The following is a 22,792-nucleotide window of genomic DNA, read 5'->3' on the forward strand; positions in this document are numbered from 1 at the left end:
GTCAGGCCGAATCATCTTATGCCATCTTTGTTGAAGTGTGGAACCTGATTTCTACATTGATATAAATCTTTGATTTTCGTGGCTCCAACTTCACAATAAGTTGGTGGGGGGTTGTAGGGAAGCAACTTTCCCGAGGCAAAAGTTTTTTGGATAGCAGCTTTGTAATTTTACTCATAATAAAGATTTTTTACTTTAACCCATTTTTTTGAATGAAAAATAGTGAAAATGCACTTTTTTACCTTAACCCACTTCTTTAGGTGAAGAAAAAGTAGAAATGCACTTTTAATGGCCTCTAGACAAATGGAGAAGTCGGCCCTCAAAAGGTATTTAAAATCCAAGATGAAAAAAATAAATAAATTTTGGCTTTTCTAAAGTGCACCGAAGGTGTATCGTACGATACACTCGATCGTACGATACAACACGATACAGGGGTGTATCGTATGATATACCCGATATAGGTACTATACACACTCGTATTGCGATACGAGTGTGTATCGTATTGCAAAACCCAAAAGTAACGATACATATTGTACCGTATCATACGATGTGGTATAATACTTACAACACTACTTTTATTATCCTCCTCCTCTCCACTTGAATTACTTGCATATACTGACTCTGATTGGAGAGAAAATTATAATGATAGATGCTCAACTACAAGTTTTTGTGTGTTGGTATCCTTAAAATATAAGCAACAAAAAGTGTCTATCATCAACAAAAGTTGAGTATCGCGCCATGGCTACCACGACATCTGAAATTGTGTAGTTAAGAAGATCGTTGAAAGACATGGGGTTGCATATGCAATCACCCTCGAGGTTATGCTTTAACAATAAAAGTGCTATCTACATAGCCAACAATCACACATTTCATAACAAACCAAGCATATCAAGATGAATTGCCACTATATTCGTGAAATATCTTAAGAAGACTATCATCATGCCTTATGTAACATCGGAATTTCAGCTAGCTGATTTCTTCACAAAAATCCTTTCTTCTCCTCGATTTCATTTATTACTTAACAAACTTTCAGTGATCACACCGTAAGTTTGAGGGAGAGTATTAAGTTATAATATTTATTATATATACTTATATATATATGTTTGTACATATATACATATAAATATGTATATATCTTTTACATTGTTGTAATAGGTAATATCCATTAGGGCATTTTGGTTATTTTACTATTATGTAATAGGCTATGCCCATTAGGGCACATCTGTCTTATGTTTTCTTTTATTTTTCTTTTTTTCTTTTGGGCATTTTTGTCAAATGCCACACTATGAGCCTTCTTGTGTATATATAAAGGGGTATTCTCCCTTGGTTGAGTTATGCTTTCTTAAGCACCCTCATTCTCAATAAAGACTATTTTTTACTTGTGTTTTAGCCCCTACGTGGCTTGTGTGCTTGTGCTTTTGTAAGCCCATAAGAGGCATCTACTTGTATTATTTTTCCATTTTCATTACAAGGGATTCCTCATCTTTTGGTTTTGATCAATATGGGTCTAAAACTTGCCTTGTACTCTTTTGGAAAGAGAGACATTTAAGAGTCATATATGGTTTTAAGCTCTTATTTCTAGACAGGCGTGGGTTATGCACAGAAATTTGGAATGTCTATGCAGTAAGCACCCTGTAATCATTATATAACGAGAATGCCACTAATTGAATAAAAATGTTCTTTAATTGATTAAAGGGAAAAGCTGACATTTAAAATTTTGTTAAGCAATAATTTGTCTTAGAATCTCAACGATTATCCAATGGATTAAATGGTGCCTAAAAAATAAAATATTGCAAAATGCCACCTCATATATCAAATGCTCAAAATTTTTAACTTAAATGAAATATTTATGTAATATTAAATAAAATATAAATAATATATATATATATATATATCTTTATATATATATATATACACATGTTGCCGTGTCATGATTTTATAAAATCAACAAACTAGTGTCTCGTATGCGAGTCACATACCCGTACATACTCGTGTCTTTGTGACATAGATTACAACAATGCCACTTAATGGTTGTGTCAATACATATTTAATAATAATACCCCACTATAAAATGTGTAACATTACAAGTATCTAGCACCTGGTAATCTGTTTGGAGCCATTGTCCAATCTCATCTGATATAAACCATGTATCCCTTTCAATAATTCACCTTTCTTTGATTTACTCAGTTTTGCTCTCATGTTCCATCTTAGGAAGCTGAAGAAAATCATTCACTGGCCTCAAGGTGAAACTCCTTTTCTATCATTGTGTTATTCATGATTCAACACAAGTATTTTGCTTTTTGTACAAAAAAGTCATTATGGCATCAGAACTTTCCTTTTCACTAAGAAAAATAAGCTCTGTCATCTTTTGCACCAAAAATGTTTCCAATGCCGTGGTATATTTTTTATGCATTTGTGCATTTGTTTCCAGTATTTCAGTTTCATAATGTAAGTATCTGCTCTGTAGTATTCAGAATGCCCTTAAAATAAAAATTAAAATGCTATATCCTGTTCTTACTTTGAGTGTCGACATTAATAAGAAACAAAAGATTTTCAGGCCACTTGCAAGTTGTTTACATCTTTAGCCATTCAATTAGTTGCTCAACTTTTTGGTAGCTCTGATGCAAGTGGGTATCCGAAAACTTTGCTGTATTGCCTTCAATCTTTTGTTCTGAGAACCAAGTCCCCCTGATATGAAAAATTTAAAATTCATGACTAGATGCATATGAAGATAAATATTGTGCAAAAATAATTACGTACTTGCATTGTATCCTTATAGTTTTGCAACTTTTGAACTTATTTTCTTGTAAGATCCTGTTTACCATGCATTGATTATATCTGTGCTGCAGTTTACCCATCAGACACTTGTAATTTGATTGTTCTGCTGTTGGCTGCATATTCCTGTGCTTTAATCTTTGTGATGGTTGATTTGTCTCCTATTTTCATTGCTGAACAGGTTTGCAAGGTCAGATTTTCCAGTTATATTCTCTGGGGTATCTCCTTTGCCAGGAGGGTAGGTGGATATGCACAAACTTTTTTCGGATTTTCCATTGATATGTTTTGGGTACAAGTAAATTTCAAGGTAACAACCTTCTCATTCTCCTTATAACTATCTGAGCATTTTCAACTATTTGACAGGTTATCCTATGCTCAATGTTATGGCGGACATCAGTTCGGAATGTGGGCCGGCCAGCTGGGTGATGGTCGGGCTATTACCCTTGGGGAGGTTCTAAATTCTCGTGGAGAACGGTGGGAATTGCAGCTTAAAGGTGCTGGAAAGACTCCTTATAGCCGCTTTGCAGATGGTCTTGCTGTTCTACGGAGTAGCATCAGAGAATTCCTTTGCAGTGAAGCAATGGAGGGCTTGGGAATACCAACTACCCGAGCACTTTGTCTGGTCACTACTGGCAAGGATGTAGTCAGAGATATGTTTTATGAGTACGTGCTTATTAGCATAAAAAATTGTTATTTGCAAGACCTCTCTGGTGAATGTTATCAGCATGACAGTTTTGTGATTTCAATAATGGATATTTTCTCAATAAAATTTACGGTAACAAGTAATGGACCAACGCCTGCTGTACCTTTTGATAAAACTTTATTAGCCTTGCTCTTCACTTGACCTGTCTGATGCCTAATGTTAATGATAATGGGTTCAGACCTCTTGACCCTTTTCTTCCCGAGGAATTTATGCTTTCTAAATAATCAACTTTATGAATAATGCAACTGCTCAGTATTCTATGAAGGGGCTACACTCGTTAAATGAAATATTCCAATAGCTCTATATAATTTATTCAGTAGCCAAAAATTCTTGTAGAATAGGGAGAAAAATTGCTTGGAAAACTTGTAAGTGCTGAACCCGAAGTAAATGTGATAATTTATTTTCTTTCTTGTAGTTCCTGCATGTGCGTGTTATCTTTCAGTGATGCAGTACTTTAGTGGCATTATTGTTGAGATGCTTGTGGTTTATTATTTGGTTTTGGTGTATGATCCAGTGGTAATCCAAAGGAAGAACCTGGTGCTATTGTCTGTCGGGTAGCTCAGTCATTTTTGCGTTTTGGATCATTCCAGATGCATGCGTCTAGAGGCAAAGAAGACCTCGAAATTGTTCGTGCGCTAGCTGATTATACCATCAGGCATCACTTTCCTCATCTTGAGAGTCTGAGTGAGAGTGCAGGTTTAACTTTCATGGCTGAAGGTCAAGAGAGCATACCGCCAGTGGATTTGACTTCTAATAAATATGCAGGTGGCTTATTTGTACAGACTCGTGTCATTTGGAAAATTTTCTGCTGATTTCTCTCTTGTAAAACTGCATATAAATTAACATCTCCAATAATTGTTTGTTGAGTTTTACCAGCATGGACAGTTGAGGTAGCAGAACGTACTGCTTTGTTGATTGCAAAGTGGCAAGGAGTTGGCTTCACCCATGGAGTCCTGAATACAGACAATATGAGTGTGTTAGGGTTAACCATCGACTATGGCCCTTTTGGGTTCTTGGATGCTTTTGATCCTAGTTACACTCCAAATACAACCGATCTTCCAGGGAGAAGGTACTGTTTTGCAAATCAGCCAGATATTGGTTTATGGAACATTGCACAGTTCACCGCAACCTTGTCAGCTGCACAATTGATCAGTAGCGAGGAGGCAAACTATGCTATGGAGAGGTGTGTCATGCCTTAGAATTATCCCCAATTTATACACTATTTGTTTAGGGTTATTCTGTTATGGGGCCTGACTTATATGACTTTAACAGGTACGGGACCAAATTTATGGACGAGTATCAGTCTGTAATGACCAAAAAACTTGGTTTGACAAAATACAATAAACAATTAATTAGCAAACTCCTCAGCAATTTGGCAGTAGACAAGGTCGACTATACTATTTTTTTCCGTTTATTATCAAACATCAAAACCGATCCCAGTATTTCTGAGGATCAACTTCTAGCTTCATTGAAGGCTGCTCTTCTAGATATTGGTGCAGAGCGCAAAGCAGCATGGATCAGCTGGTTACAAGCTTACATACAAGAGGTAAGAAAATTTGTGTTGATTCTTTTCTTTTTGTTTCAATTTCTGTTTTCAGGAAGCTTTTGAGTTATACTGTTAAAATCTCGCGTCACCTATAACCTATAGGTGTAAGTGTGAAGGAATGCCCTTCATTTATAAAACATGATGCTTATTTCTTATCAGTCGTATTGGGGAAAAAAATCAAGGATTTTACAATGAATTTTGTTTAGCCCTTTTCTTTAATTGGTATATGTTTGCAGCAGATGCTGCCTTAGAACTCAAGTTTGGAGATTGTCACTTTGCCATAATCAATGGGTTTCAGTATTTTGCATACAGATCATAGTCACAGACTCACAAATGTCGGCAAAATCAAATTGACTGAATATAGAGTATAAACCGTGATTGGAACAAGACTAGTTGTGTTGGAAAATGATAGCTTCATTCTCGGGAATTGGTTGACTTGAAAATTTGTTTTATTAACTTCCCTCCCTCTTGTCTTTTATTCATATAGCATGGTGACTTCTGGATACCACTTTGCTAATATTAGTAAAATTCTTTTTATTATCTAAAAAATAAGAAGAGAATTTGTCTTGAGAATTTAAACATTTTATTTTCAGAATTTAACATTTTATTTTCTTGATATTAAGATAGATTCAAATAAGGAAATGAATTGCTTAAAGTTTAAAGTTTTATTGATGTTTTTTGCTTTCGATGTGAAAATGACAATAGTTTAGCATCCTCGATCAATATTTGGTGATTCCATGCATGCATTAGAAATCTTAAAACATGGAGTAAGGGGGCGGGGGTGTGCCCAACAGTATCAATTGATTTTATAGATCAATTGACTTGGTCATGTCACCCTAGCCTGCATAAAGTGTTAAGTTGTGTGTATATATTTCTATATATACATACATATATATATATATGTATGTATTTATAATGATGTAATAGGTAAATACCCATTAGGGGCATATTAATACTTCTACATTATTATTATTATTTTTTGTCAATTTCTGTTTTTATAGGGACTATTTAATCAAATAACAAATAGAGCAGTTGGAACAGTCAAAACAACTATATTTATAGGGACTATTTAATCAAATACCTTGGAACAATCAAACAACTATATTTATAGCTGTTGGAACCGTCCAACAACTCTATTGAGACTGAGTCTTGCATATAAATAGGGGTGAACCCCCTCTTGTTGTTAAGCACTCTCTCAATAGATTCTTTGTATTTTTTATGTTGTCTCTCTTTCCTATAAGTTGCATTGCGTATGTGATTCTGTCTTGACCCATAAGTGATCTCCTTTTGTGTATGTTGTACTTGCCCATAAGAGACATTTGTTTGTATTTGCCATATTTTATTACATGATATAAGAGCTTTGGTGCTCTTGGGTTGTAACTTATATGTGGAAATTGAAAGAACTCCTAGAAGAATCAAGGAATCAGTGAGAGAGAGAGGGGAGAGAGAGAAAAGAGAACTCGATATTTGGGAATCGACAGCCACTCTAATGCATTGATCGGCTGCACTAATCCTTCATTAATATTAATAGGGTTACAAATAAAATACATGGACAAAACTGCCCTGTACAAGTATTACATATTATAAATAGACATAAGAGGCTCTATTGGATATGGATTCGACTGGATCCATATCCGATCCATATTCTAATACCCTCCCTCAAGTTGTGCATGAGAGTAAACCATGTGCAACTTGTTCTTTAGATACCAGAAGCGGTTACTTGTGAGACCTTTTGTGAATACATTAGCGACTTAGTCTTCTGAAGACACATAAACTGGTTCAATTTCCTTGTCTGCTATCTTTTGTCTGATGAAATGCTGATCAATCTCAATATGCTTAGTCTGACTGTGATGAACAAGGTTGATTGCAATTTTTATAACACTTCTATTATCACACATGAGAGTCAAATTTGAGACATTCTCTCCCATTTCTGTAAGTAGATGCCTAATCCAGGTCACCTCAGCTGTGGCAGCTGCCATAGATCTAGAATCTGCCTCTGTACTAGATCTTGCCACAACCTTCTGTTTTCTGCTGCTCCATGAGACAAGATTTTTTTCAATAAAAACACAGTATCTTGAAACAAATCTCCTTTCATCTGGGTCCCCTGCCTAGTCTGCATCTATGTATGCCAATATATCATGTTTGGATGTCCTCTATGAAGACTGAACATATATAAGTCCATCACCTACCGTGCCTTTTAAATAACGAAGAATACATTTGACGGCATCCATGTGACCAGTTTTCGGTTCATGCATGAACTGAGATACTTGATTTACAGAATATACGATGTCTGGTCTTGTAAAAGTAAGGTACTGTAACATGCCCACTATACTGCGATACTTGCTCGCATCTGAATACAAGTCACCATTACAAATGCTGAGCTTTTGATTGACAACACTGAGTGTAGGTAGAGGTTTGCAATCTGTCATTCCTGCTTTGCTCAGAAGATCAAGAGTGTATTTGTATTGAGTTAATGACATTTTTCCTTCCTTTCTGTCTACCTCTACACCAAGAAAATATCTCAGTTCCCCAAGGTCTTTCATCTTGAACCGCATACTTAGTAGCACCTTGATTCGCTGAATGTGATTCGGGGCATTGCCAGTGATCACGATATCATCAACATATATAAGTAACAAAACCACAGTGGTCCCATCCTTGCATATGAATAGAGAATGATCAAGTTGGGAACGGATGAAATTGTGGTTTTGAATTTCTAAAGAAAAACTTTCAAACCATGATCTGGATGCTTGCTTTAATCCATACAATGCTCTGGTTAATTTGCATACATATTTCTTTTGTTCTCCTTCTGCATAACCTTGAGGCTGATCCATGTAAATTTCTTCATTTAAATTCTCATGTAGGAATGCATTTTTAACATCAAGCTGACTAAGAGTCCACCCATGTTCAATTGCCAGGCCAAGAATAATACGAATAGTTCTCATTTTCACCACTGGGCTAAAAGTTTTCTCATAATCTTGACCATATTCTTGAGTAAAACCTCTGGCAACACGACGCGCTTTGTATCGTTCAATGCTACCATCCGGTTTATATTTAATCTTATAAACCCATTTTGAGCCAACAACATTCTTATCTGGAGGGCGTTCAACTATCTCCCATGTTTGACACTCATGAAGTGCCTCGATTTCCTTATTCATCGCTTCAATCCATTTGTTAGAATGAATAGCTTGACAAAAACCAAGTGGTTCTTCGTGTTTTTCAATCTTAGATAGAAAGACCTGAAAATCCATTGAAAAACTATCATAACTCACCCACTTTTTAATGGGATGCCTTATCCTGCCCGATCTTCTTGGTGTCTCTCTGTTATTTGGAAATGCCACACGTCCTCCAGCAAGCACATCTGCTATCTCTTTGAGTCTCCTGGTATAGACATTCCCTTTGTATCTCAAACATTATGTTTTCGATGCCTTTCTGAAACCGTGTCATCATTTGTGCTTTCAGGAACCAAAGTAGTGTAATCTCCAGCCTGTGAAATGAGTTCAACACAGAGCCATGGATCATATCAATTATCATTGGTGTCAATATGGTCACGATTGTGATATGCTTTATTCCCAAGAAAACTATTTTCATCAAAAACAAATTTCTAGAAATTCTGATCCTTCTATTTACAGAATCACAACACCTGTAACCCTTGTGTTCATCTGCATAACCTACAAACTGACATATAGAGGCATATAGAGGCTTTGTTCTGAAATTTAGTTCTCATGGATCTATTAATATGCACATAACATGTGTATCAAAAAACTCGTAACTCATCATAATCAGGATGTACACCAAAGAGAATATAATAGGGAGATTGATTTTCAAGAATAGGCATAGGAAGACGGTTTATCACATGAATGGCAATATGAAAGGCTTCTGTCTAAAGACTAATAGGCACGTTAGAACCATGCATCATGCTCATTGCATTTTCTACAATATGTCTATGCTTGCGTTCGGCAATACCATTTTGCTATGGAGTGTACGAGCAATAAACTCTACGATGAATCCCATTATCTTGGAGAAAATCTAACAATTCTTTGGAGGAATATTCACCACCTCCATCATATTGGAGAATTTGAATGTTTTGAGCGAATTGGGTTTTAACGTAAGTATGAAAACGATGAAAATGAGAAAAACCTCTGATTTGTGTTTCATAAAGAATATCTAGGTAAAGCGAGAAAAACTGTCAATAAAGGATACATAATATTTGCTTCCAGAAGATGAAGGATTGGGAGCTGGGCTCCACACATCAGAACATATTATCTCAAAAGGCATGGAGGCTCTTTTATTTATTTGATGAAAAAGAAGTACATGACTTTTGCAGACTTGACAACTAGAACACATTTTATTCTTCAACGAAGGAGAAATAGACTCTGGAAGAAATCCATTGGACACTAGTTTTTCAATAAAGACTTGATTACAATGACCAAGACGAGAATGCCAAAGTTCAGGCTTATTACATTGGGATATACTTAGAATACTTTTAGAAGTATGATCAGACTTGAGAGGCTTCAGAACACTGGAGGCTGGATCTTCATTGAAGATATACATGTTTCCACGTCGCTTTCCTTTAGCGAACATCTTCTTCGTTTGAAGGTCCTTGACAAAGACAGAAGTAGGAGTGAATTCAACAGAAGAATTGGTAGAATCAACAAGCTTAGAAACAAAGACAATATTTTTCTTTATATTTGGTGCATGAACAACATTAGATAAAGGAATGGATGAAGATTCAGACAAAGGGATGAGAACATTGCCTACGTTTGAAATAGGGTGGTGAGTCCCATCTTCAGTTACAATATTAGATTTACCAAAATAGGGGATCAAAGTAGAGAACTTACCTGCATTGCCTGTGACATGAGCTGCTGCCCCAGAGTCTACATACCATATTCCATCATCATTCTGTTTCAGGTTCAAGTTAGTCATAGCAGACAAGAGAAGATCCTTAGCGTCATCACTGACCTGAAAGGTACCCGTAGATCTTGATGTGGCAACGTTTCTATTGTTGTGCATTCTGTTGCGGTTTTGAGGATTTTGTGGATTGAACCAACAGTTGGCTTTGATATGGCCACGTTTGTTGCACTGATAACATGTGGGAACATTCCTTGACGGGCTGGGTGTAGGCAGCAAACCACGTCCACCCTGGATTTGTGCTCTCCTGCCTCTGCCACGCCCTCCTCGTGCACGATCAACAATCATCCCTATGGCAAGAACATCATGTATAGATGATTGCCCTGCTGGGGCATCAGAAAAGCTTTTCAAAGACATCTCGTACTGGAACAGTTTGGCACGTAAATCTTCAAAACTAGGTAACATCGGCAAACACAATAAAAAGGTCACAAGAACATGATACTCTGATCCCAGGGCAATGAGTGTCAGCTACACCTTTTCTTTATCTGACACTGGATATCCAACTATGGCTAATTGGTCTGTAATGCTTTTGACTTGATTTAAAAATTCAATGATGGTCATTGTTCCTTTTCTTAAGGACTGAAATTCACACTTGAGAAACAACACTTTAGCCTCTAATATCTGAGAGTAGGTCTGGGCTAGAGTCTCCCACAAGACTTTAGCTGTGCAATCATCAGGAATAGAGACTAATACTTCTTGTGATAATGTAGAGGTGATGTACACAACCAGAGCCTGATCGCGCTTCATCCAAGTAACAAAAGTAGGGTTACGGTTTTGAATAATGTTTGGTCCATCTCCAGCTTCTTTCGCTTCTTGTGTGATAAATTCTGGAGGCATTGGAATGGAGTCATCAAGGTGACCTGAAAGATCTTGACTTCGGATGAAGGGAATAATTTGCTGTTTCCAAGTCAAATAATTATTTGTACTCCGTTTTTCAGAAACTAGCTGCCCAAGGAAGTTGGAGGAAAGGCCCAAGTTGGCTGAATTATCCATTTGCAGATTTATGTTAGAAAACAGCCTTACGACAGAAATTGAATTTATATCCTAAAACTGCACCTGAATGATAGATTTCGGCAAGAAAAAGTAGGTCACGACAGGGCTTTAAACTCGGTGGGAACCTGAACAGATGAATGGACAAACTGTACTAGGTTTGTTTGGGACTGATTCAACGTTTGTTTGGGACAGAATGAGGATCACGTGACCAGACGTGATTTTGGTGTGGGCAGCCAAATGGACAGACTGAACAGATGATAGGGGGTTCGGTAAATGAGAAGAAAAGAGACTTTTGTTTCGTCGACAAGAAGAAATAAAAGAAACTCGGGGCTCGAGAAATGATAAGAAAAGAAATGAGGGCCAGCTTTTGCAGTAAACTCGACCTGAGGTACTGTTCACGAGACCTGACAGGATGAGCTTGGGGACAACATTTGTAGCAGTAAACTGTTCACCTTTTTGCAGCAGGAAAAAGGATCTGACAGGAGGCTGGGGACAGCTTTTGCAGCAGGAAACTGTTCACCTTTTGCAGCAGGAAAAAGGATCTGACAGGAGGAGGCTGGGGACAACTTTTGCAGCAGGGAACTGTTCACCTTTTGTAGCAGTAAAAAGGATCTGACAGGAGTGGCTGGGTACAGCTTCTGCACAAGGTGCAACTTTTGATTGCAGGAAATTTCACCTGAGGTACTGTTCACGAGACCTGACAGGAGGAGGCTGTGGGCAGCTTTTGCAACAGGAAACTGTTCACCTTTTGCAGCAGGAAAAAGGATCTGACAGGAGGAGGCTGGGGACAACTTTTGCAGCAGGGAACTGTTCACGAGACCTGCTTTTGCAGCAGGAAACTCGACCTGATAGGAGGAGGCTGGGCAGCTTTTGCAGTAGGAAACTGTTCACAAGACCTGATGAAGAGCTTTCTTACTCCCAGATACGTCGCTGCTCTGATACACTGAAAGAACTCTTAGAAGAATCAAGGAATCGGTGAGAGAGAGAGGGGAGAGAGAAAAGAGAGAACTCGATATTTGGGAATCGACAGCCACTCTAATGCATTGATCGGCTGCACTAATCCTTCATTAATATTAATAGGGTTACAAATAAAATACATGGACAAAACTGCCCTGTACAAGTATTACATATTACACATAGACATAAGAGGCTCTATCGGATATGGATTCGACTGGATCCATATCCGATCCATATTCTAATAGAAATCAAGAGGAGTATCTATCAAACTTTTTCAACACCTTTTTTCTTGCAATCTTCTCTTCTTCTTTCCTCTCCTTGTCTCTCTATCTCTTTTTCTTCTCTGCTATGGCTGATAAAGAAATTGTAACAGTTGTTTCCATCAAATTTGATAGGAAAGAAATACAATATGTGGGCTGCGGCAATGAAAAGAAGCCTCATCAGTAAATATATGTGGCAATTTGTTTATTGTTCTACATTGGAACCACAACCAATTCTCACAAGACTGGTTGTTGGAGTCGATGGTGGATCTAAGGAAGCGAGCCTTAAGGGAGTTGAAAGGGAAAAAGCTATGTTTGATTATAAAAAAGCCTATAAAGAGTGGAAAGTAGGTCATGTCAAAGTTCTTTCTTTATGGGTAGTATGCATGGGGAGCCATGCTCCGATATTCTTGAATTTGAAAGGGCGGATGAAACTTGGGAATATGTTAGACATACATATATTCAAAAAGATGTTGCTCACAAGTGGGATCTTAAAAACAAAATATATAGTTGCAAACACGATAAAAATGTGAGGAAATATTATAGTACCCTCAACAAACTTTGAGATTAATTAGCTAAGCTTGAGCACATATGAGAGACACCTAATGATGCTCAAGAATGAAAGATATACGAATATGAGGAACAATTGTTCCAATTTTTTAGAGGTCTTTGACCCAGATTGGAACAAGTTCGGGTCAATACCATTCACAGGGAAAAACCTCTTCTTTTACATGAAGTCTTGGCTCAAGTGTGTATATAGGAGACAAGGTTGAAATCCATGTTCGATTCTAAGGAGATCAAGGATAATGTTTTGGCCGTATCAAGACCGAGTAACAATACAAATGTTTACAAACCACCACATTTTTTTAAACCTTACTATGGGAGACCTAGATATGATGAAAACAAGAGAAAAATATAATAACATGTCATAATTGTGGAGAGTCGGGGCACATCAAGCCCTATTGTCCCAAGTTCAAAGGAAGACAAGACAAAAATGTGGCATTCGTGGGAACGTCTCATGAAGAAAGAAGTGAAACCAATGAGGATTCAAAATCCATTAGAACCATGTTCTTTCAAATCATGGATACCATTCGTTCACTAATCAAGAACTCCTCTTCCTCTATTTCGGGAGCCGCGGTCTCTACATCTTCACCTCCTGGTAAAGTTTCTTGGCTTTTAGATTTCGAAGCCTCATTTCATGACTCCATATATATCTTTGCTTTCCAAATATTGCACTAATTCAACGCAAAATAATATTTTTTACCACTAATGGGTCCTATCTTAATATACAAGGCATTGGGAATATCAAAAGTATTTCAAATTTTTTTATTCCAAAAATAGATTTTTCCCAAAATTAAATTTAAACCATCTATCTGTTTCTCAAATTACCGACCATGGGTGTAGTGTCTCCTTCTCATCTAAGCGATGTTTGGTGTAGGATCTCCAGTCCGAGAAGCAGATTGGGGAAGGATATAGAGAAGGAGACCTCTACTACATGGATCGTCATTTGCTTGCAAATGCCATTTTTTTGTTATAATATTCAAAATGTAGGCATAGTTTGGTGGCATCAAAGACTAGGACATCTTAGTTTATCAAAGTTATTTCATGTACCATATTTCAACAAATTTTGTAATGAAAAATTTCATTGTCGAGGATTGTGTTCTTGGCAAAATGAAAGCCCTTTCTTTTCCTAAATGGACATTCTTTTCTTCTAAACTGTTTAAATTAGTGCACTCAGACGTATGAGGACCTTCCTCTATCTTATCTAAAGGTGGTTACTCGTATTATGTGATTTTTGTTAATGATTATACTAAATTTTCTTGGATATAGTTTCTTAGGCAGAAGAGAAGTTTTTGAAAATTTAAAAAAATATCACAATCTTGTTAAAAATCAATTTAAAATTGAAATTTCTATCTTCCGCTTCGATTCAGGGGGAGAGTTTATGTCAAGTGATTTCAAAACTTATTTTGAAAACAATGAGATTTTACACCAAAGTTCATGTGCTTATACACCTCAACAAAATGGATTAGCTGAAAGCAAACATACGCACATAATTGAGACCACTAGAACCCTTTTGATTTCAAAAAATGTTCCAAATCATTTTCGGGCCAAAACTTGTTTCTTTAATGTGTATCTTATTAACAAACTTCCATCATCTAAGGTTCAAAATATTTTTTTTTATGAAAAACTTTTGAAAATCTCTCTTGATTATCTTAGATTAGGACCTTTTGGATGCAAGTGCTTTGTTCTCACTAATAAAAATGCTAAACTCTCTCCTAAAGCTATACTATGTGCATTGGAAACCAAAAAAGGATTTAGATGTTTTGATTAAGAAAAGGACAAACTTTATATCTTAAGGAATGCTTATGTTTTGGAGAATTAAAGTTTCTTTTAAAATGTGTCTAAGAAGAACTTTGAGTTTTCTTTTTTATTTGAGATATTGCTTCAAAATAATAATAAGATTTTATTTAAGAATGTTAGTAATAAAGATCCTCAACTCAATCTGTAGGATGGTAAGAATATTGAATCAGAAAAACCTAATGTAATTCAATATAGAGGACGTGCAAATAATAAACAACCAAGTGCTCTAGAAAATTATTCCACCTTAAAAACCCAACAACTAGGAGTTAGAAGATCGTATCAAACCTCTAGACCCCCTGATATATTTATTTCATATGAATATTTTCTCCACAATATAGAGTTTGTCTAGTTAAGATTTTGTCATACTTTGAACCTGCCATATATAATTAGGCAAAGGAATATCCTGAATGGATAAAAGTTATGAATGAAGAGCTATGAGCACTTGAAAAATCTAATACTTGAGAAATATTTGATTTGCCTAAAGGTAAAAAAAATCATAGGTTACATGACTTTATAAAGTTAAAATTAAGAGTGATGAGACCAGAGTTACCGGAAGCGCCTAGGCAAAAGGGGAAGCGCGCTTCCCCGAAGCGTGAGGGGAAGCGTCCCCCTTTTTTGGGAAGCGCGCTTCCCTTTTATGGGAAGCGCGTCCCCCTTTTATGGGAAACGCGCTTCCCATAAATGGGAAGCGCGCTTCCCCCACACTTCCCCCACGTTTCCCCCACGCTTCCCCCTCGCTTCCCCATTTTTTTCATTTTTTCCGCTTCCGGTTCGCTTCCTAGGTCGCTTCCGGTTCGCTTCCTAGGTCGCTTTCGAGACGGTTCAGAATTTTCTTCTAAGTGGTCCCACGCTTCCCCGCTTCCTAAATTTTTGAAAGTGCCTCGCTTCCCGCTCCCGCTTCCCGTATCGCTTCCCGCTTCCTTGACTGGTAACTCTGGATGAGACCCTAGAAAGGAACAAGGCCAAGTTAGTTGCCAAGGGTTACACACAAGAATACGGGATAGACTATGATGAAACATTTGCACCTTTAGCTAGGGGTGGCAATCGGGTCGGGTTGGCGGGTCAGCATACCTCAACCCGAACCCGACTCGTTTATTAAACGGGTAACCCGACACGACCCGCCAACCCGCTTAATAAACGGGTTGGGTCGGGTAAATGGGTTGGCAGGTTAGCAAGTCAGGTTGGCGGACGGGTTGGCAGGTTGACCCGCCCGCCTAACCCGTTTATTAAACGGGTCAGCCGGGTTGGCATACCCCTAACACGAACCCGACACGTTTAATAAACGGGTTAGGCGGGTCGACCCGTTTATTAAACGGGTTCATTTTTGCCAAACCCGAACCCGCCTAAGAGGCGGGTTGGCGGGTCGTGTTAGGTTTTGCCACCCCTACCTGTAGCTAGGATGACTTTAGTTAGGATCCTCATAACTGTTGTTGTTAAAGGTTTGGCTATCTATCAAATGAATGTAAAAAATGTTTTTTTTAAAAATGTGGATCTAAAAGAAGAAGCTTATATAGATACACCTTTTGGATATGAAACTCCTCCTGGTAAGGTGCTTTGATTAAGAAAGACTCTTTATGGTTTAAAATAGGCACCCAAAGCCTGATATGATTATTTTAGCTCCTTTGTGCTTAAACTTGGGTTTAAATCTTGCTATATTGATACTGCCATGTTACTAAGAAATCTGATGCTGAGATTTTGTTCTCCTTATTTATATTGATGACATGATCACATTGAAGACAAACAAAGAGTAAAGTATATTAAGTGTATTCTTAATTTTTTTTTTAAATGACTGATCTTATATTTCTTAGATTTTTCCTATGAATTGAGGTTCCTTATTCTTATTAGGGGATATTTACTTTCTCAAATCAAGTTTGTTAATGATATTATTGTCAATTCAGAAATTATTGACGAAAAAGAGTGGATACCCCTGAAGTTATTTATGCCAAAATGAAGACTGATGATGAGACACATCTGAATGATCTTACTTCGTATCGCCAAATGATTGACACCTTAACTTATTTAACTATTACTAGGTATGATATTACGCATGTAGTTCATATTGCTAGCTAATTCCAACATTCTCCCACCATAGTTTACATGAGTGTTGTGATGGTGATTGTTAGATATTTACAAACCTCTGCCTCTAGAGGTCTTTTATTATTCTCCTCCTCTTCTCTTTAGCCAATTGCTTATTTTGAATCAAATTGAGAGGAGATTCAAATGATCGTCGCTCAACTATAGGTTTTTGTGTTTTTTTAGTTGATTCTCTGGTGTCGTGAAAGTGCAAAAATCAACAGAAAGTATCATTATCATCCCCACTAAAGTTGAGTACCGTGCAATGAATACTACAACATCAAAGATTGCTTGGTTGCGAAAATTACTTGAAAATATGAGTGTGCATATTCAATCACCCACAAGGTTATGTTGTGACAATAAAAGCGCCATCTACATAGTTGACAATCACACGTTTCACGAGGGCACCAAACATATCGAAATAAATTGCCACCATGTTTGTGAAGAGTACCTGAAGAAGACCATCATCCTGCCCCATGTAGCATCAAAATTTTAGTTGGCCGACTTCTTTACGAAAACTCTCATTTCTTCTTGGTTTCAGTTTTTGCTTGACAAACTTTCAGTGATTACACCATAAGTTTGAGAGAGAGTGTTAATTTGTATGTATATATCTTTCTCTCTCTCTATGTTTTGTATTTATTCACATATATATAATAAGTAAATACCCATTAGGGGTATTTTGGTCATTTCAGTCCTTGTAATAGGCTGTGCCCTTAGGGGCACATTATTACTTTTATTTTATTTTTTTTGTCCTTTTTTTTATAGGGACTAATTAGTCAAATACCAAATAGAGACTCCCTCTTGTTCTTTTATACTTGTTCTCAAGCGCTCTCTCTATGTTGTCTCTCTTACCCATAAGTGACATTGTGTATGTGATTGTATCTTGACCCATAAGTGGTGTCCATTTGTGTATGTTGTACTTGCCCATCAGAGGCATTTGTATGTATTTGCCATATTTCATTACATAAAGGATCGTCTGAGTTTTCAATCCTTTCATCATGTATGGTTTGAGACATCCGGTTCAAAATCACTTGTTTCCTTCATTTTTGGCCAAAGTTGTTTAAGTTGTGTGGTTTGTATAATAATACCGATAAGTGGGTTGCCTCTCCTATTTTTAGGCTATGTAACACGAACTCTTCTAACACGGCACCGAACCTGCCGGGTGCGACACTTGGACACGACTTTCTTAGTGTCAGGTGAAGTCAACCACATTGAGGTCAATTTCTGTCCAAAAGTAGATTCAGTTAACCCTAACCAAGTCCAGTTTTATCTATATTATATATAAATACATAAATGTAGACACACACACACACACACACACATATATATATATATATATATATATATATATATATATATATATATATATATATATATCCACAACTTCGTACCAGTGTGGTGTTATTTTTATTGATGAGGAATAGCAATTGTAGATTGTTAATTTGATTTATTGCATGAATTTATGCATGATGAATTTGATGATATGATAAATTTTTTTATTTCAATAATGTTAACTTAAAACTGTTAAAATTATATATATATATATACACACACACCCTCCCCACACCCAATTTTTTTTAAAGTGCCGCCTTGCTGCATCCGCACCCGCACCCACACCTATGTGACATAGTTTTTAGGTTTTAAAAATGTTCTCTGATCATTTTATCTTTTATTTTAGGTTGTGTGGTTTGTATAATAATACCGATAAGTGGGTTGCTTATAATTTTTAGGTTTTAAAATTTTTCTCTGATCATTTTATAGATCAATTGACTTGGTCATGTCTCCCGAGCCTTGCTTTTTGACCAAAGTTGTAAGTTGTGTGGTTTGTATAATAATACCGATTAGTGGGTTGCCTCTCTTATTTTTAGGTTTTATAAATTTTCTCTTATCATTTTAGCTTTTATTTTAGGTTGTGTGGTTTGTATAATAATACTGATAAGTGTGTTGCCTCTCTTATTTTTAGGTTTTAAAAGTTTCTCTGATCATTTTATAGATCAACTGACTTGGTCATGTCACCTGAGCCTGCATAAAAAACAGTCTGTCTCAAACTGTCAATCCTTCCATCATGTATGCCTTGAGACATCCAGTTCTAGATCACTTGTTTCCTTGCTGTTTAACCAAAGTTTTTTAAGTTGTGTGGTTTGTATAATAATACTGATAAGTGGGTTGCCTCTCTTATTTTTAGGTTTTAAAAGTTTCTCTGATCATTTTATAGATCAACTGACTTGGTCATGTCACCTGAGCCTGCATAAAAAACAGTCTGTCTCAAACTGTCAATCCTTCCATCATGTATGCCTTGAGACATCCGGTTCTAGATCACTTGTTTCCTTGCTGTTTGACCAAAGTTGTTTAAGTTGTGTGGTTTGTATAATGATACCGATAAGTGGGTTGCCTCTCTTATTTTTAGGTTTTAAAAATTCTCTGATCATTTTATCTTTTATTTTAGGTTCTGTGGTTTGTATAATAATACTGATAAGTGGGTTGCCTCTCTTATTTTTAGGTTTTAATTTTTTTTTCTGATCATTTTATTTTTTTATTGTCTCTTCATCCTGTTCTCTTCTGCTCAATTCAGCTATCATCGAGTGGAATTTCTGATGAGCAAAGAAAGGAGGCAATGAACTTGGTGAATCCAAAATTCATCCTCAGAAATTATTTGTGCCAGAGCGCCATTGATGCTGCTGAACTGGGCGATTACAGTGAGGTTCGCAGACTTTTGAAAGTTATGGAACGACCATATGATGAGCAGCCAGGGATGGAGACGTATGCGCGTTTGCCACCTGCATGGGCATATAGGCCAGGAGTTGGTATGCTGTCCTGTTCTTCTTGATGTTACAACGCATGGTAATCTAGTTGGAATGTAATTGTAGATGTATATTACATTTAAGTTTTATTAGCAAGGAAAGAAAGAAGAAAAGCTAAAACTTAGGTCAAATTGCCATCATCTGGTTAGGAATTGGGCAAAGCACAAAGAAATATACTGTGTTCAATAAACAGAGTACAAAACTTAATGTATGACAGTTCAGATTATTTGATAATTAGGAGCTTACATTGCTTGCTTGGCCTTTTGTAATTGTACTTTTAGTTTTAAAAATGATGTCTTCTTTCATCTTTTAAAGTTTGTGTTCAGAAAAGAAGGCTGTAAATTAGCAATCTTATACACTGGCATGTTCCTTTGAACATTAAACGCATGTTAGCAAAAGAACAAGGACAAGCCTTGACATGAAACTAGATGAGGAACCTTATGCAAGTGGGGTAGAATGGCTTGACCTGATAAAACTTTTATTTGCCATGGAAAGTCTCATATCTGTGCAAGACAATTGCTGATGGTAAGTTTGTGGTTAGCCTTGTTTACCTTGTGTTCAGTTGCTTGGGGCCTGTTTGTTGTGAGGGAAGGGATGAGAAGGGCCTTTCTAGTGAAAGGGCTTGACTTTCAACAGAAACCTGCCACGCTCCTTCCCCATGGAAGGTATGAAATGGATTTGCACATGAAATGAGGATGGAGCTGGGAAATGCTATTGCCCAACAGCTGCCAGAATGAACCTTTCCCTTGGTAATGCTTGGGTATTTGTTTCACCCATGGTGGGAAACATATGCCAGCGTGGACTTTTCATATGAGAAGACCCTGTACTCCCTTGCAACAAACGGGCCCTTAGGGTTTGTCGAATCCAGTGAACTGGGTTATGCATAATAAGTATGAATGGTTCATTCAGTTTTGTTCTGCTTCCATTTTTCCATGGTCTACTGAACAATTAAACCGAAATAAATGGAAGGAAAAATGACCGTACTGAGTGATAAAATGATGTGTTTTCCTAAAAACCTCACAATTTGTCAAAATTTGTCCAATGACTAAAACTGCAAATAGTTAAGACTATTTTATCCTTCGCTTATGTGAAACTCACGAAGTTTGCGCGATATATCTGTTGGGTATCACAAATTCTCACTTAAAAAGAGGTCAACACTTTTTTTTGTGCGGACATCACGAAATACATATCGTATAAATTTTGTTGGGGTTCGCTTAATAATATTTGTGAACATCTTTTTAAACTCAAAACCCCAAAACTTTGTAAATACCTAATTAAGTGGGCATATATATGCTCCTAATATGAGAAGTTCTTCCAAAATATGCGATGTACTTTTGAAATATGCAAAGTTTCTTCCAAATATTCTTCCAAAATATGTGATATACTTTTGAAATATTAAAAGTTTCTTCCAATTATGCAAATTTTCTCTTAAGAGATCCACAAATACATATCGACCTGTATAAATTTTTGTCATGCGAACCTGCGTAACTTCACATGCTTGCATAATATATAAAGTCATTTTTGTTTATTTTGTTTTTATTTTTCATTTGTTTGTGGAAAGAATTGTAAATTTTTTTCTCTATAACCTAAGCATTTTTCCTCTCCTTGTGGCGAGTCCTATGAATTTTTTTTGTTGTATTCCGACAAGGTTGTAGTATCATCCTTCTCATCGACTTCTTCGGTTAGGTCAAAAGTTGAGTTTCATACGAACAATATATATAGTTATATTTCATTATGAACTTTTTTCTTTTTTGCTAGATATGAGCATTTAATAGCTCCATGCATATTTGTTCTTGGTTGTTTTTGTAGATCTTTTTTTTTTAGGTTTTTTATATTTTATTTAATTTTTGCTACCAAATTTGTTGCTTAGGGTTTACCATGTTTAGTATTTTTTTTAGATTTATATATTTGTTTGTGTTGTAATTGATTTATGTTTGTTTGCTTGTCTTTTAGTTAATATTCAATGTTTTTGTATTGGTGTAATAGTGTTAGGGTTTACTCTATACAACCATTGAAGATAGGTTAAGAGGTTATTGTGGGTAGTTGATTTTCAGAGTGGTTGATGGTGTTTTCTCACATGCTATTTTCATTAAATGAATGATATGTGGTTAGTATAAGCAGTTAATTATGGAATCTAAAATGATTAAAGTACACTACCGTAACACTGATCACCCCTACTTGGAGATCTATAATTGTCTAAAAAAATATTAGCTATATAAAATTTATGGCTTTGATGTCTCGTAAAACTGAATATGTGGAAGAGTTAATGATCCTCTGATACAGTTTCTTCGAACCTAGATGGCCAATATATATGGATGGATGTGTTGGACGATCATGATGTGAAATATATGTTATTTTGTGGTGACATTTACTTAGTTCACAAATCTAAAGAAGAAGTAGAGAATGTGCATCTATCTGAGATACCGTCTATAGAGCCCAGTCTTTTGGTGATCATCCAATTGTCACAAATATTGAACGATATTAATGTCCCAAACATTCAGCGACATGCAATTTTCTGAACCGATTAGAGATATAGATGTTCAATGTGAAGGCAATGAAGAATAAATAATTGAAGTTGTATATGATCAAAGTATCACTGTAGAGGATGTAGAACCACATGGGCAAACCAATGCCATTGATATTCACTACAATAATTTGAATAACATCCAGACTTCCCGTCCAGATGACAAAGCTAGGTACAAGTTCTTTTTTAGTGTTTAGTACTTAGGAGTAGGGTAACGTGGAATCTCTTTGCAAATCCGATCTCTGGTTTACTTGAGGTTCCCATTTCTTAGATAAAAATGGTGGGTGCTTTCAAGGTTTTGATTAAGATTGGATGGAAAGGGGACTGAAAAGGTCGAGGGAGATGGAAGACAACTGTTGATAGAGCTTAGAAATTTGAAATGATGAGAGAGAGAGAGAGAGTCCATTTGGAAGGGAAGCTTCCTCCATTAACCCCTTTAGGAAAAACCAATCGTCCCCTTGCAATCATCATTTCCTCAATTAAACCAAACTCAACCCTAATAAGGTGTGGATCTCATCCATGGATTCAGGTCTGCCTCAACTACTGGTCCAAATGACAAAAACTTTTAGTCGTATATTATATACAACAACTGCCTCCTCAAACTGCCATTACTACTTAACCTATCATGCCCCTTTCTGATTTCAACTATAAATGGATGATCCAAGAACATAGCAGCAATATGGCTGCTGACCACTGGACAAATTAATAGAGAGCAAAGCCTATGTCCCAGACCGATCTTTCGGTATAGGGCATGTGCAGTGCGATGCCGTACTGAGTAAAAAATGCATCGAGTGTAAGAACGCACGATATGCATTGGCTTGATCGGTGACGTGCAGTGGTGGCACAACATGCGATAGATATCAGTATCGTCGTTAGTGCATCGCTGTGTGGTGA

At 36.6% G+C, this 22,792-nt stretch overlaps 1 protein-coding gene across 1 annotated transcript in view; it reads left to right on the plus strand.

Moving 5' to 3' along the window:
• The window catches only part of LOC149827924 (selenoprotein O), a 41,128-nt gene extending 21,485 nt beyond the window's left edge, over window positions 1-19,643 (plus strand). The window contains exons 3-8 of the mRNA XM_090019733.1: window positions 2,954-3,010; window positions 3,136-3,435; window positions 3,990-4,240; window positions 4,352-4,658; window positions 4,748-5,021; window positions 19,146-19,643. Of these exons, the coding sequence (XP_089875859.1) occupies window positions 2,954-3,010; window positions 3,136-3,435; window positions 3,990-4,240; window positions 4,352-4,658; window positions 4,748-5,021; window positions 19,146-19,400 (1,444 nt within the window). The 3' untranslated portion in view covers window positions 19,401-19,643. The remainder of the gene's footprint in view (window positions 1-2,953; window positions 3,011-3,135; window positions 3,436-3,989; window positions 4,241-4,351; window positions 4,659-4,747; window positions 5,022-19,145) is intronic.
• The last annotated feature ends 3,149 nt before the right edge of the window (window positions 19,644-22,792 follow it).

Source organism: Nuphar pumila, chromosome 10 (genome assembly GCF_984573655.1).
Source record: "Nuphar pumila chromosome 10, dmNupPumi1.hap1.1, whole genome shotgun sequence".
NCBI lineage: Eukaryota > Viridiplantae > Streptophyta > Magnoliopsida > Nymphaeales > Nymphaeaceae > Nuphar > Nuphar pumila.